This window comes from Cygnus atratus, chromosome 4 (assembly GCF_013377495.2).
Source record: "Cygnus atratus isolate AKBS03 ecotype Queensland, Australia chromosome 4, CAtr_DNAZoo_HiC_assembly, whole genome shotgun sequence".
NCBI classification, from domain to species: Eukaryota; Metazoa; Chordata; class Aves; order Anseriformes; family Anatidae; genus Cygnus; species Cygnus atratus.
In genome coordinates this window covers 53,040,445-53,057,547 of record NC_066365.1, presented here as the reverse complement: position 1 = coordinate 53,057,547, position 17,103 = coordinate 53,040,445, and the positions used below count along the sequence as shown (strand labels likewise).

The 17,103-nt window shown below is 40.4% G+C and overlaps 1 protein-coding gene across 24 annotated transcripts in view; it reads right to left on the bottom strand.

The window, feature by feature from the left end:
• APBB2 (amyloid beta precursor protein binding family B member 2) overlaps positions 1-17,103 on the bottom strand; it is a 170,916-nt gene that overhangs the window by 45,101 nt on the left and 108,712 nt on the right. For 16 of the 24 annotated variants that reach the window (XM_035555219.2, XM_035555247.2, XM_035555191.2 and 13 more), the window contains 4 exons: positions 14,255-14,317; positions 13,763-13,848; positions 13,587-13,647; positions 263-409 (listed from right to left, as the gene is read on the bottom strand). In XM_035555219.2, coding sequence (XP_035411112.1) covers positions 263-409; positions 13,587-13,647; positions 13,763-13,848; positions 14,255-14,317 — 357 coding nt within the window. The remainder of the gene's footprint in view (positions 1-262; positions 410-13,586; positions 13,648-13,762; positions 13,849-14,254; positions 14,318-17,103) is intronic. The other 8 variants (XM_035555365.2, XM_035555379.2, XM_035555398.2 and 5 more) reach the window with 1 other exon arrangement.

Here is a 17,103-nt window from a genome sequence, read left to right as displayed (position 1 = left end):
ACTCTGATATTGTACAGGTGTGTACTAGTAAAGATATAAGTGTTAAGGTGAGGTCTTTGGGGCCCCTGCTGTCCTGAGTGGTTTGGAACAAAAATATGTCATCACTGTCGTTGAACCCTTTCGTGTTTTCTAGCCGGGTTAGCTGGGATAGGGATATCCCAAACACAGAACATGGATATATTTGCCTTAGAGATCTTCTTTCGAGCTGTTTTAAAACACGACAGGGATGTTCTAAGAGGACGACAAGTTTATCTGTTCTTACCTCTCCCCAGATGCCAACGGTGTCTCTGATGTCGTTTTTACAGTAAGAAAGTTGTCTGATGCAATTGTTCACAGCAACGCTGCTTTTTCCAGGAGCAAGATCTTCTTCTGCCATTTCTACCCAGCCCAGAGAGCGCACAGCAAAGCACTAGAAAAGAAACCAGAAAATATCTGAACACGGATCACAGCACACAACAGTGACTGCTGCGACACAATCACAGACACACACACACAGAGGGAAAAAGGAAAAAGCCCAGATACAATAGAAGGAAATTTTAGCAAGTATCTTGAGCTCTATTTGACAAGAAAGAAAATACTATTGGATTACATCTGCTGTGAAATTCACGCTCACAGTATATCTCACTGACTGGCTTCTATCTGGATTTTTTTTTTGTGTACGTGTGGATTACAGCAATCACTTTTTACAGTAAGTTTAATTAAAGTAGCCAGCAATAACAAAGTTAAAGGACTAACAAAATGATAAGCTACATAAGAGGAAAGCAGGCTTTTCCTAGAAGAAATTAAAAATGACCTTTAAATCAAAACAATTTAATTATGCAGTTTTTTAAGCAGAAGGATGTTTAGCCAACCAGAGCACAGAGTTGGCAGAACAATCCAAGGCGGCATTGCTTTACACATATGGTGCTTTTTGCAAACAAAACGAGAGAAATTGAACGGCACTATTTTTACCCTACATTTAACAGGGTAGAGATTAAACAAAAACAAAAAAACACCTTTAACTTTTGAAAAAGAAATACAAAACCACACTGTATTTGCTCTCAAGGTTTTACAGCAGGTGAAGTACAGACTGCACACTAAAGCAATGGGAGCTTGTCTATGAGACTAAGATTTGATCCAGAGAACATCATGAGCATTTCACTCTCATGTTGCACCACACTGCCAGCAAAGGATGCACAACAGATGTACCTGCTTAACAGATACACCAAACTTTTATGATGGTCCCAAGAGGTTCACCAAAAATAGCTCCTGAGCCACCCCGTATACAATTCCTTTTCCCTTCTCGGCATTTAATATGGCAATGGGCACCAAACACTGCCAAATCAAATCAGATTCCATCTCTGCACTCCAGTTTCGCCGGAGTAACATGAAAAAAATCTTTATTCAAGTCAGATTTGGTAGTGCCCCAGGACCGATGCAAGGCTGCACTCAGTTCCTGCATTCAAACCCTCTTTGCCAGCCTTGCTGCCACCTGTGGAGGTGCAGGATTTGGCAGGCACAAGTTACAAAAGCAAAGGTGAGACAATGAAGAATTAATCACTGAAAATCTGCCATTGTCCGTCATCGTTGTTCTTTCAGCCTCAGCCTCCTCCTTCCAAAGTGGGTCAAGGATTAATGTTAATCAGCACTGAGCCCTTGGTACTCTGCTTTCCCTGCAGTTATCCACGTTTCTTCCAAAACGGTAAACTGTCCTGAAATACTGTGTTGTTCTGACTTCACTGACGGTGAAGCTGGTGAGTAGATCAAGGTGATATACCATCACCGGTACACCGTTTGGAACCAACGTCCTCAAATAAATAAGTAAAATACCAGACCCCCGAACACGTACAGAAAATGTCAACTTTGGCAAACTAAGGATGAATAAAATCCACCACTGGGTAACGAGACTAATGACCTTCTCCCTCCTTCCCTTTCAACTGCTCTCCTCCTCCAGCCTGCTTTCAGCTCGCACAACATCCAGCAGACTTCAGCCTCACCTGCCAGCCGTGCCCGCCCAGCAGCACAGCACAGAGCCTGCCTCTGGCACCCCTGAAATTACTCCAAGGACTCACGAACGATGCTTCTCATCTAAGGCAGCAGACAACAAGCGCACTGTGCAAATTGTGCTAAACTCCTTTGTGAGCGTGGGTGAAAAATGAAAGCCTCCCGTGCCTCCACATTTTTCTTGTCTTTTATTTTTTTGCCTCAAAAAGAAAGAAACCAATATGCAAATTCTCCTACACAGCCTGCTGCCTGGCCCAGCTCTGCTGGGAACCCACAGAGGTGCTGGCTTTCAGGTTCAAAGAGAGATGAGGAAGAAGGTGAATGAGGAAACAGTGGAGGGGTCACCACTGGGGTCGGTCCTCTTCACTTCAGGGCTATACAAGCTATCAGCCCCCCCCCCCTTTTTTTTTTTAAGCAATTATTAAGGTCATCTAATCTTAAGATTGCAGAATTGTTTTTGGCACATCAGACGCTCATGAATCGCGCTGAAAGTGCTGTGATGCCCATTCGGGTATTAAATATTTATCTTCGCAAGCTTTTTAAATACAGATTTTTTTTTTTACTGGGCCAGAAGGCTTTTTTGTTTTGTTTTGGCTTGGGTTTTAATACCAGTACTTCAATATTGCACTGAGTATAGGATACTAGCAGCAAGAATAATTTCCTAAATTGGCTGAGGAGAAATGAAAAGCTAAATGTATGTAATAAGCGTATTGCTCTCTCATTATTTTTCATATCTCAACAACATCTGCAATCTGTTAGCTGATTTCCAAACACAGAGAGAAATTCAGTCCTTGCACTGAACAGAGTATGTATGTTAAGGCCAAGAACTGCTGAAAAGCAACCAGCTCAAATTGACAGCAGGCACAGCTCTTATTAATAAAGAAGGTGAAGATGGTAAACTGTTATCTTTGTTTTTTTCCTTCTCTTAGACATTATTATTCTATGTTTTAAATTCACCAGTGGTGGCACCTACTGCATTTCTTTCCCTTTGTAGCCCGCTGACATGACAGCACAGCGAGCTGAAGAGGATACTCTGCTGTCCATCCCACATATTCCCCTTCACAGGGGGAGCTTGGCATCCTTCCTCACCTCCAGTCCCTCTCAGTGCTTCCACGCCAGGTAGACAAGGGAAAAGCAGGCAGCTTCTGGCACCTGGCAAATTTTTGTGTGTGTAGTTTAACTGAATACACGTGCTGGTCTGACTCTGAGGTAGGGACAGACTTTTGAGTAGATTTCTGCATTAAATAATACGAGTAACATGGGATGCACACCCTGGTTTATTTATCATGAGTGTAACAGATAACAGAAATATATATACATGCACCTGTACAAGGGGGAGGGCAGTAGAATAGAGTATGTTCATGCATGCTGCATGCCCCTCTTGTGTATTGCTAGTAATTGTAGAAAACTTACAGAAGATCCACTTGAAGTTTTATCATTGGTGGTTTTTTATTTTCTTAATTATTTCGCTCAGAAATACTTTTTAAAACAAAAGAAACAAAACACAGCATGAGCAACCCGCCCAGTCTCTCCAGTTGGGTACGACCCAGTTGTTAAATCAGGGTTAGCTGAGTTGGCCACAGCAGCAGAACTGCTTCATTAGCTAGCACAGTGTCACGGCATCACGGTTCCCCAGCTCCCCCCAGCCACACTCTCGAGCCAAGAGAGAAAGTGCTTCCTTGAGCTGAGCGAGCTTTGCTAATGCAGCCTCCTTTCTCCTGGAACTAACATGTGGAGTCAAAACCAGCCGCACCGAAAACCAGAGTGCGGCCCTCCCTGACTAAGAGCTTATGAGCTCGTTAAAACAGACATCCCTGGTAATGCCAGCTAGGTAAGTCCCTCTGCTCAAGCCTCACAGCTAATTATTGGCAAATGATAATTTCCAGGTAATCCAGATGCTAACTTTAAGCCTACAGAAGTCTACCTCATTATTCCCCCCTCCTTCCTTAGGAAGTAAACAGACAGCCTTTGTGTCATGTTACATGTTTTCACCATTAACTTACAAAACAAAATCTTACTTTTCTGTGACTGGTCAGGACTCTCTGCATTATCTTAATATCAAGTCCCTAAGAACGATGGTTTAGAAAAACATATCTGAATAAATGAAGCATGATTTTCCTGCCTGCTTGAATCTAATGTCCCTAGACTCCTTCCAAGTTTTCCAAGTGCTGGCAAAGACAGCTAAGTCTGAAGCAAACCAAAGAACACATACATAGGAAGAACGACAGGTTTAAGAAGGATGTACTACATTGGAATCATTTGGCCATTGCTGTTTGGGATGGGGAGAGATCAAAGATACTACCATGAGCACTGCGTGTCTGAGGCAGCTAATTGAAATGTTTAAATCGCATTATGGCAACAACTTTGTACCTTCACCTCAGCTGGAGACTTCACGTCTTCTGCTAGGCTGCATGGGATGTTGTGCAAAGAGAACACACAGCAAAAGAAAGCCACCTGAACTCACACTGCCCCATGAAAGGACAGGTGAACAGCAATGAAAACGCAGGTATCCCTGTTCAGTTTTCCAGTTCCAGAGAGCATTTGTTTGCATAGCTGCAAATCCAATTACTGTTTAAAAGTTAATGGTCTGTAGTCAAAGAACCAAACTCATAAATGCTGTAATCCAAACCCTGGAAAAGGCTGTAAACCTCTCTCACAGTGCAGTTCTGACCTAAAGCATCACATAAAGCTGGATAGCTTTAGAGGTTTGAATGAATTCAGTGAATTGTGGTTTGCCCTCCTGCTCTTTAGCCTCACAAACGCCTTCACAACAGGGTACGGTCCCGCTCTGCTAGAACTTTTCCAAGAGGATCATCGGCAGGAGTTTTTCCAGGAATGTAGGACTGTGACATCTCTGCACGTAAGCAAACACCACGTTCTAGCTGTTGCCTCATGTAGTGCTAAACAGGTAGAGTTATTAAAAAATAAAAATAAAAAACCCAAAGGAAATGCAATCCCCTGCTAGGCAGAGGACAATTACACAAGACTGAAATCAGAGCAGTATTGGGACACAGGCAGACAAGACCCCATGACAAGGAAAAATTGCTTTAGGACATCAGCTTGAGTACAACAAACTAAGGGACATGTTGAAAACATAGACTCATTGTTTTTAGGTCACACAGCTGCTGGTACCCACTATAAACTCGATCGCATTTGGGTACGTGTTCCTTGGTGATTTATATCTATGCTACTGATTCTCTGCTTCTAGAGGACTTTAATTTGAGCCTTCTTCCTTCATTTCCCTTTATGTTTTTCCTTTTTAAAGGCTGTATCTGTCTGCAGATATACGTAAATCACTACAGTGTTCAATAAGGCCTTTTATCACAGGCCACTGAGCAGACTTGTGCCTGAGATGCAGCATGTAGATCACATTATTAATCGCTTCTTATGCAGCCAGCACAATCTTGAAAATTCCAATTACTTTGTCTTTAATAGCTTCAAAATAAAACAAGCTATCTCATTGCTTTATGTTTTGGAAGTATCATAAAATACAGCCACGGCATCCTAGGAAAGAAATACGTTCCAGTATGTTTGCCTGCATCCACCAATTTGCATCGATTTCAGATGAAAATATTGGAGATGATCAAAGCCAAACCGAGTAACAAAAGAATAAAGAGATGCTGCTATGCAATTAATGAATAAACAAACACTTCCATTTAATTGCTGCAAATAGACTGCGTTGCATCCATTTTCTCATAGAAACACTCAGTTGTCACATAAAAATTCTTAATTACCAAAATTCAAAATGCAGAAACAAACCCATACTAATAAGCTTTTTCACCATTTCCAGCTTTCTGTTGCAGTTCATGTGGTATTATCTGAACTGCTGAAAGTCTGTATATCACACAGAAATGTGCACACAGATGTTCAAATCACAACAGGATTCAGAAATCCACTAGTAATTGCTATTGCAAGGAGATGGTTATAAATTCAACTCTTGCGGAGTACAATGTGAGGGCTTTACAAATACTGTAAATTAACTTTTTAAATAAATTATATCTCTAGAGCATGTCAGTATTGAACTCTCTGCTTTGTCAGTCCCTTGCTCATTCTCCAAGACACTACAGCCTCATTTTTTCCAGACACTCAGACTCCAATGCGTAGGATGACAGAAGTGGCTCTCTTCTTTTCAGTTTAATACTTGTCTCAGTGGTGCCTACTGGCTCACAGCCAGAGGTCAAATCTACTCTATCAAGACAAGAAAGCCTTGCAGGACCATCGTGCTGGTTCAAGATTTTTATGAATCCCATTTTTTTAATTCATTACTACATTTTTGATCAAGAAAAAAGCCTAGTCAGTTGAGCAAAATGGAATAGACGCTATTATTCTCAACTGACACCCATTTGCTAAATACAGTTCTGAAGAAGAAATTAAGATTGCCTTTCCTCTGGTCTTCTCAGTAAAGAATAGGCTTTGATTTCAGATGCTTTGCAGATACCTTAACTTCTTATCCTAAAAGGCTGGGGTTATGGACTTTGTTTTGAGCTACTGATGATGTTTTGGGTTTTATTTTAATATAGGGAAATAACAAATATGCTTCCTCTGTGAAGAAAAGGCGGTCACTTTGTTCACCAGAAACTAACAAAGGATGATTGTTACAATAATGCTCAAGTTAGGATCTATCTTGCAGAATAACTGACCTGTAAGATAACTCAAACAGGTTTTATTATTCTGCTACACCCAAAAAAAAGACACCAGCAAACACATATTTACATTGTCAGCGAAGACAAGCCCTGCAGGAGTTTACAGGTTATGGAAGAACGTGTGTGTTCATTTTTTCAAAACTGATGCTCTGCAGTTGTTATCTTTAACCTTAAGTGTTATATAGTTATTCTTCTGATGAGGGCTCTTGTGCAGGCTGATGGATGTAAGAGGTTCTAACACAGCCAGAAGTACTTTATTCAGTACTGTTGTTGTATATAATTTCAAAGGTAGTATGCAGGACATCCAACTAAAAAAAAAAAAAAAAGGATAAGCCTTTAGGTGAACTGTCAACCTTAATGAAACAATGGCAAAAAAACCTGCCTTCAATACAGTCAGGATTTCAGGTGTCTTTAAAAGCAACATTGTTAAGAGTAATTTGTTTTCTGCAGTGATTACATTTAGGACAGGAAACAAAGTCAGTGAAGTTCAATCACTGCTGATTGATTTCACTCTTTTCTTTGAAAGCGACTGAAATGAAAATGAATCCCAAGTCCAGAAATCTCAACTCCCAAACCCTGGTGGGCCTCCCATATCTGAGGATCCACTTACTGTCCCACTGCCTCCCTGCGGCACTGCGGAGCTATCGTCTTCAAGCATATGGAATATTGCATATCTGAAAATGTAGCAACACGGCACTACAATGTATTGCATATCTCATGGTTTTACATCTCTTAAGTGGTAAATGTTACTTCCTACTCCCTTTTCTCTTTGCTGAAATGCAAGAAATGTTGACACCGAAGACCTCTGCTCCTTTAAAGTGCAATCTAGAGCTAGAACTAATACCAAAATAAAAATGCACACAGGTTAGAACTATCTAAATATTGCTCTGTCATTCAACGCAATGTTCCATTTAAATTGATTTTTAAATTAACTTCCTCCATAAATCTAGCTTTCAGCAGGTCCACTATAGACAAATAACCTACCAAAGTTTTACCATGCTGCTTTCAAACTGTGTATAAATAATATATATTATGTATATACATAACATACATAAATATATAATGCATATATATATATAAAATATCTCAATATGCACTCTGTTTTTTCATTAAAAATCTATGTAACATAATGATAAACTTCGTGACACTGCAGACAAGCACAGGCTGCTTCCCTGAGCCACCCTAAACTGGCAAGCTAATATAAATAATTGAAGAGAAGCACAAAAATATCATCTGATCAGTTCATTTTGTAGCAGCAACATGATGAACAGATATTCCAGAGGCAGTTCACGATCAACAGTCTCTTCTAAAACTGGAGCTGGTGGAGGCTATATATTGTTTTAGAGGTAAAATAATCAGTCTCCAGTGGGGAGTATGCAGGGCTGCAAGCTGTGATTACTTTAGCAGTGTATTAACAAAGCAATACCAGCAGAGGCTGAGCTAAACGGGGAGCTTCCCGCGTACCAAATCCATCGATCTGCAGAACAGCAAGAGGAGCTTTCTGCCATGGGACATAAGTATGACGAAGATTGCTTCTTTCCCCAGTTTCTGCCCATTCCCAAGTACTCCTTATCAGTCACGCATACAGTACTGCTGGCCCAGGAAGAGTTTATACTGTGTTGCGCCCCACAGAGCACTGAGTAAACTGTGATTAATTAAAAATAAGAAATAAAATAAGAAACATTAAAATAAAACCCACGACGCTTATGTCGTTGCTTCAAGGGAAAAGTATAATATGAGACAAAAGGGTTCTCATATTTTATCTTCTCTTTTCCCACTCCTGTAGAAATCCAGCAGCCTATAGTGCAAACCCTTTGTCCATTGTATCTCAATAAATAAAACACCGATAATGTCCCCAAATTCAAGACATTATTATTGCTCTACAAACCTGGAGACTTACGGTAGATTTTAAAGCACCTTCCATTCTCGCTCCCATGAGGAATGGCTTTGTGATACCTTTTTCTAAGAAAGGCTTCAAGAAAATCTTTCCCTACATATCTCTTCTGCTGTTCAGTCACCCATGTCCTGATCTGCCACAGCTGACTCGCATCTAATTAGATCCCAGAGAGAAGCTGGATTTCTAGGAGTGAAAGACATGTAACATTTTGCAGGATCTAATGATAAATCTCAGTCTTGAAGGGTTCAAGAAATTAAACTATATTATCCCAGATAGTTATATTATACTTATATTACAATAAGCATATTGTAGCTATGTGTACCACTAAAAAGTCAGTCGCTGAGATTCGGGTAAAACACTGTCTTCCTCTTTCTTGGGCTAATCTTTGTGTTTGGTTATAACTAAGACCCAACTTAGGGACAAAGTGGGAGAAAATATCCCATAGATGGAAATCCATATTATGACGCATACCACATCATAACATTATCACTTATAACATCCCCTAATGACACAGTAGATATCAGTAGTATTTATTAAGACTTTATTTCCAAATTACCATTCTTCCCTCTGAAAGTCTAAAATAAGCCAATACCAAAAGGAAACACATTTTTGGAAGTACTTAACTCTTATTCTAGTTCTTCTGATTTAAAACATTCCCAAGTATCATTTAAGGAAGATCCATGAGCACTGAATATAATCTTTCTTCCTGCATTTTGAGCTACCATTTTTATGCTATTTCATCAAAAACAACAACAACAACAAAAAACAACAGCCTTTCAGCCTTTTCAAAGATGTCCTTAGGTGTTCTATTGGCTGTCATTTAGTGTTGAAAGTACATACTCTTTGGGCTAACCCCCCCAATACAAATTTCTGCTGTTCACAAGAAAACTTCAGCTTCTAGCAAGATTACTTGAAAAAACAAGGCTCTCCCCGCCAAGTGATACTGAAATTGAGAACTTTTCTTCCGTTCCCTCATCTGACGAGCACTTATAAATACTGCCTATAATTATGGCTTAAGTTGCAATGAAAGGGATTACAGGCAGAAGCTGAAAATGTAAATGGAATTGCATATCAAGAATTGCCCAGTAGGGAGGATGGCTATTTTAGATCTCCTCTACAAGATATTGGAAAAAAATCCATGCAAAGTAACAAACCAGTTCAGCTGTAGTAAAAATTAAAGGCAGAAAACAACAGAGCTGCTACAATAGTCAGGGAAACAGGCACTCGTCTTATAAGAAGATGGCAACCTCAGATTTTAGTTGAGATGGACTAAATCAAAGCTTTTTGTAGAGTTTCGTGTGCTCATGAGAAGTTTATATACAGGACTGTGAAATTACTGGAAAAGCACTGAATGCTCCCTGTTTATACCAACAATTTTAGAAGCTACTCTGAATTTGAGAGAGAATTATAGACTTTAACGTGGAAAGATCATCCTTTCTTGTAATTACTTGACAGAAACTACTGCTCTCTGGTTAAGTATTCACTTGCATGAGAAATCAGACTCATCTCCATCATTAAGGAGACAGGCTGATTGCTAGAAGTCCTGTGTCTAGCCAGGATATTTGCTTCTGGAGAAGACGAGAAGCAAGCAAGAACAGGGTGTCTCCAAACCACATGTACCTACCTCCACAGCAAGAGAAGCAGCACAGAGATGGAGACTAATTCTTTGGGGGCCACTTAGTATTTTGTAAAAAATATTTCAATAGTACTATTTACAGGCCACTTTCAGGACAGCCACAAGTGGCCTGACAAGCCACCCTGTCAGAAACATCCCTCACACCACTTCAAAAGGCCCAACTGCATAATCCTTAATGCTCAGGTAACACATAGGAGATCACCATCGACTCATTTTCTGTGTCTTCAACTGAATTTTCATTCTCCTGCAGGTAAGTCATTAAATTGAAATACTTGGCATCAGCATCTCCTGCCTCTGCCCAACTTAGAAATGATCTCCTCTTCCTTTCTTTTGAGATCCTGAACATTTACTGATGTCTATATTGGAAAACAGACTTTTGGTGCAATCGCCTAGTACTTCAGCAGGTATAAACACTTCTTCCATTTCTTAGATATCGATACATAGCTAGTCTAAAATGGCAAAGCTGGAGAGCAGAGCCCTGCTGAACAAGCTAATGTAGACCGGGAATTCGAAAATCCATACAGAAAGACTACATTAAGCCTAAGCAGAAAACCACATTTAAATGGAAAAAAATAACAGCAAGTCCAAACGTCAGGCCAATTCTGTTCAGATTTCAGAGAAATCGAGTCCTGCTGCTCTTCCATCTTTCAGCCCGTCCCTGGGGATGGAGACAGATTTCCCGTGAGGTTCAGTTTCTTTGTGCCGCCACAAGGAACAAATTTAGTATCTTTCTACTCTTTTACACACAGCCATCATATTTTACAACACTGTAAAAAGAGACAGGCCAGAGAAGTTTACAGTCCAGGACTGGTAAAAGTATCTTTTTACCTCCCTTGAAACTCAATTAGGAAGGCACAGGTTTCTCTATAAATTAACTAGGAAGGTTATGATCTGTCTCCTGGGAAGTACCAATTCAAAATTCATTTCCAGTTGTGCATGTTTCACATGCAGAATTAGTATCCCTGTCAAGCGCAATGAGCCATCTCTTCAAGAAATTCCTACCAAAATAAATCACTGAAATTGAGAAGCTGGATGTAATCATCCTCCCCTTCCTCCCCCTTCCCCTTCTCTTTTATGGTCTTGTGCAGACAACCTGCACCAAATGCCAAGGATCTGAAGCTGAGAACTGCACCTTGAACACAGGATATATGGGGAAATGTTTGTTTATTCACAATTTTGAATGCCTGACCGCATTGCTGCGTAAACCACTTTTCTTACAGGAACTATGCGAATTCTATGACACACTTTTCGCAACGCTGACATTTTTGCAGTGCTACAATCTTTACAGACTCTGGGGAAGGTAACTACTTGAGCTTTCCACAAGGTGGCACAGTTCCCTTTGCTGAAAGATAACTTTACTCAGTGCCACAGAGGGAATTTATATATTTTTTTAAATGTACCGGCCATTACCATGAACAGGTTTAAAATCTCCAAAATATCTCTAACAAGGTTTATTTTAACAAATTCTTCCAATAGAGAGTTTAATGAGTTAAAAAAAGCTTCCTTCTAGGCTGTAATGAAAGAAAAAAATATGTGCTTGCTGCCACACAAAAGCAGGCATCAAACAAATACATTTCAGGCAAGTCATGTGGCAGAGGAGAGGTTAAAATTCTGATTTATACAAGTGTCAGGTCATCAGTTTCAAATCTTATCACACTTTTTACTCACAGTATTTTGGGTACAATGGGCTAGGCAAGGAATTCACCTACCACACACCCTTACCACCCGTGTGAGCATTAAAGATCCCACAGGTAATGGGATCTTCCTGTTGTTTCCTGACCATCTCCCGTCCCTGCAAAATACGGCTGTGCAGCAGCTGCTTGTCTGCAGCTGCAAGCTCTACCCACAGCCTCTGGTGCTGCACAGCAAGGCCCAAGCTGCTGACCCCCACTGGCAGAGCCACACGTTGTCACTGCTACACAACAGCCCCACCGGGCAGTGACAGGTAGTCCTTTGAGTCAAGAGATTTAGAAAAACATACAGTACATGTGTAATTCCTCCTCTATTTCTTGTCTTGCTCCTCTCAGTCACTTCTCCTGTGAACGTTTCAGTGCTCAGCTATTACTCATTTAAGTGCCATCAGCATGGTTTGGCCTAAACAGGAGGAACAAAAACAGCTGATATAGACAAGCTTTTGGCTTCAACCCATTTCACAGATACCGGATGGGTATCGGTTCCATAAAACTTGGAGTTAAAAAGCTAGCCAGACAGGGAGGAAGATGCTGACACGAGTATTCCTTGTCCACACAAGCACTGCCACAGTTCTCCATGCAGGAGGGCTCCCTAATCCTACCCTGCACAAACTACCTGGTAAAGAATCAGACTTATCAAAATACTGCTTCCCTGCAATGCTTTCCACACCCTAAGACTTATCTTTTAAGGGACAGCTTTCTGGTTCTGAGGACCGGTACCTAATGCTCATCACTCCCCCACTCCACTACTGTGCCTGTCATTATAACGAGCACTGCTGAAACCTTGCTTTTTAACTGCCAGCCTGCTGAGCGGAGCACGCTTATTTACATCTGATTTAAACATCACAAGCCAAATAATCAAGATGACAAAGACGTTTAAGTACCCTGATCAATCTGTTTTCTCTCCTAAAATATATCATTAATGCTATTATAATTATTAAATCTGTTGCATACTGTCTTTCTGCATATAAGTAGCTTCTGCTCCTGTCAGTCACTGCAGTTACATGGCACAGCCAAAACACTTATTGAAATTACTTGGATTTCCAATTATAGCATATCACATACATCCTTAAAAATGGATGCAAGCACATGGCAAAACTGTCAACAAGACAAATCTGGAGATATGTATGCAAGCATTCAAAACCTTCTGCTACTTCTTTCCCCTCAAAAAGTGTAGATTACATCAGTAAAGGCCCTGATTTAATTATGGTACTTGCTCACATAGTAGTCTCATTTTTCTTTACAAATTTTATCCTCAAACTAAATTGCATTCTCTGTTCTCTAAAATACAAAGTTCCTTGTTCTAAAAAAGCAAATTCCCTGTTACTAGCTGAGAATTCAAGAAGCCACATGAACAAGAGTATTTAAAAAGGGGGCCGACTTGAGAATACAGAACACTGTCACGGAAAGCCCCAGGAAGCTATCCAGCCATGACAAACTACAGATCCCTCTCATATTTAGGACAGAAGACTTGCTTGGTTGTGCAAGGGGTCATTTCTTACTTCTGGACAGTAGAATCTTCAGCTGTAACACTGTCACACTTTCCTGGCCAAACTGAATGAAGCAAATCTGCAAACTTCTTTGATGGAGTAACTCTTGAATGGTCAATCTACACTGTGCCAAAAGGAGGAGTGTATTTAACTTCGCAACCAAGGAGACATTCTGCAGCGTGCCAAGTTATGTTCACAATTGCAAATTTTTAATCATTATGCCATTTTGTGTATCTTGTTACAGACCTTGGCTTCTGGATCACTGTTGATGCTACAAGAATCATCATCATCAGATTGAGGAGCATTTCTGTTACAGAAAAAAAAAAATAAACAAAAAAATCAACCTTAAAATCACAAAAAAAAATTTACAGCAAAGCACGAGATGGATCTGGTCATTCCAGAGACTTCTGAAATCACTGTACCTGAGCTTCAAGGAGGCATAGCGCAACGTTGCTCCTTCAAACTCTTTCAGACTTGGGTCTGGGTTCACAGTGGCTGCATGCAGATCCTAGAGATAAAGGTAGCATTGTCAGTATAGTATTAAGGACACCACCACGTTATTTCTTATTTCAAAGGGAAATTAAATCCTCCCTGCAAAGAAGCGATAGTATTTCTGGCTGAAGTTGAAAAGAGGCATGCATACATAGTCTCAAGCTGCATTTCATTCAGTGCAGGCATCTTATTCATTACTTCATGGCAGTTGCCCTGCAAGTTTAGACTGAATCCATTCCAAGTGGAAAGATCAGAAAAAGCAGCATGTTTGTGAGCTAGACATCCCTAGCAGTACCCCCATTCACTTCAGCCTAGGTTATGAATGACATTCATGGAAAAATAAAAGGGGAAAAAACAGCCACTGCCATGCAAAAAACAAGGGTAATAGTATTAAAGGTTCTAAAATCTGACAATATACTTGCCTTCCAAATGTCACTATTAATCTTTCCCCCATTCAGTACAGCAAAATCACTCCATGGCTGTTTCTAGACACATAATTATTCACACAGGAAGAAGCACATTGATAAAAAAAAGAAAAAAGAAAAAGAAAAAAAACACAAGACACCGTTGTTAGCATTGATATTTACAGGATGGGTTAGGGAACAGATCACCTCAAACTTCAGATAATTACTGTATCGTGGCATTTGGAGGAAAGGGGAGAGAAGACATGCCTCTAACAGTTACTTACCAAAACAAATGATTGAAACAAGGGAAGTTAATATAAATTAGGAACGGACAATGAAATTACTCTTTAACTATGATCTTAAAAGCAAGCAAAATGAATCTGAATATGAATGTTGGCCACAGCTGCTACAGCCTTTGATAAACAGCAATTAAGGGGAAACATTAGGAATTCCATTTGATTGGCACATTTGTTAGAAGACTAACACTACTGGAACTAGGTATACTGAAACACAACGATATATACAAGGATAAGGTACATACAAGGTAAAGATCAAACACTTTCTAGAGAAAAAGCACAAGAAATGGACAGTGAAGGGAAGGAGGATTAGTAAGGAGTACGGAGAGATTTCTGGCTGAAGAAGTAGTTTTGTAAAGTCTACCAGCATTTAAAAACAAAACCAGAACAAATAATAAACCAACCAAATAAACAAAAAAACAAACCCCCCACCCTCTCATTTTCTATTCAATTTTCTTTAAGTTTCTGGAGGCCTTCACTGGTGCAGTCAAGAGAGAGGAGCGGGTTTAGCACCACAGCAACCTGAGGTTTGCCCTCTGCAAAGCCTGGGAGGAGCAGCTGACGGTGGAGCTGTCCCTCTGCTTCCCCATGAGGACAGGGAGCCCCGAGTCCTGAACAAGAGCCGGGTGGGACAGGAGATTTGGGTGCTGAGACGCCCCTCTTCATAGCTCCCCAAATCCTCGGGCAGTCACTGCTGTAGCTAACGGCCCTCTCAAGATGAGCCCTCCCAGGTCGCCCAGCTCTGAGCCTCTCACCTCAGAACAGTTCTCAGGATATCCCCCCGGAGCAATTATTTGAGAAAAACAACCCCCATCAGTAACTCTGCCCAAACACACTTCTGAATTACTTAGCAGTTGTTAGCTTTTCCAACCAAGCCCCTCGTTTTTAGTTATTAGCTGCTAGTAGCTATGTTACCCACGGAAGAGCTTCTAGAGGTGATGCAGGCCTGGGATGAGTCAGACTTTAAGACGACTGACTACGGTCACCAAATCGGGCTGGACCTCAAAGAAGCTCTTACTGGAAATTAAGGCCCGTGTCTCTGCACAGGAGATGGGGAGCAGGCAGAAAAATCTCCTCTAACCTTGGGAAGAGAATGCACAGAAGACGAGGATTTACAAAGGAAGTCATCCAGCGACACAGAGGAGAAAAGAGCCAATTAAAACTAAAGCAACTTTAACCAGCTGTCCAAAACCAAAATACATTTTTCTGCTTTTAAGGCAGAGGAAGGGAGGGAATGCTCCAGGTTATCCATATTTAACATTTATTAGCATTTCTCTTAAATATGCAGAAATTTTGCATAATGCTTAACCCGTACTTGGTTTGGATTGAAATTTACTGATTGTCTTGTAAAGAAAAATTGTTTTGCAGCCTGTGCAAAAGTAAGACATTTTTGTATTTTTCCTTTTTAAAACCTGTTTGCCATTTGTACACATTATGGCATCATTTCTCCCTATTCATTTTTTCTGATTCTCTGTGCTAAATACCCATAAGAAGGTGTGGAATAAAACTGTCTGACTTTATCTTTGTTGACCACCCTCAGCTGTGAGCCACCTTCTGCCAAATGAAGCAAAGCTTCTGTGTGTCCTATCATTTGAGAGACAGGGACACAAAGTTCAAAATAAAATAAAATAATAAAATAAAAAGAAGGAACAAGACAAAGGGTGAAAATAACAGTAGCCTGGGAAAAAGAAAAAAAAAAAAAGTGTTTCTAAATGTTTATTTGACAAATCCAAAAGCTGAAATAGCCCAAACAACCTCATCTCAGGTCTAGGACATGATGCTTCACAGAAAAATGTGAAAAGGATAAAAAGACTTTTAGGGACTCATGGAAGCCTACTGGGACAGGTAAGAAATGCTACCCATGCTTCAATCCTAGATTATAGTCTTCCATCCCTCTAAAACCTCAGTTTCCCCAACCTTTTCAGAAGAAAGCAACACAAATTCCAGCACATGGGAACGAGCTAAAAGAGCCCTTCCAAAGCAGACGAGCTCAGAGCACAGGCTTCCAACAGCTCTGTGGGAACCAGCAGAGCACAGCTCCCGCAGGCTCCAACTTCGAGCTGGAACCCGTCCACCACAGCTGCTGCTGCCAACGGCAGCACCAGGATAAAGATGCTTGGGAGCCCCTATCCTAGATCAAAATCCACATCTTTTGTGACGTGTCAGATTGGCCAGACCACAAATTACCAGATTAATCCTATCAGTCTGCTGGTATTTTAGGGCAATGTTATCTTAGGTAATGTCTAAGTCAAAAAAAAAATCAGTATTATTTAAATAATGGTATGTTAGAAGCTTATAAACAAATGCTTTGGCCTATACCTACAATTTAAATAACCATATGATATTATCATATTAATATAAATATTAGAGACTTGCTGATTTTCTGCATCATCTTTTAAACTGCAGTGTATGGTGTTGATGCTGCCAAAGATCTGCATATGCATACAGGGTGGCTGGATCTAATTCTCCACTGCATTAGCACTTGCACATCAAAACCTAAATGAGCCTACTGTGTACTCATATATACCACGTTTTAGAATAACTCCTCAAATGTATTATTTTATACGTCTG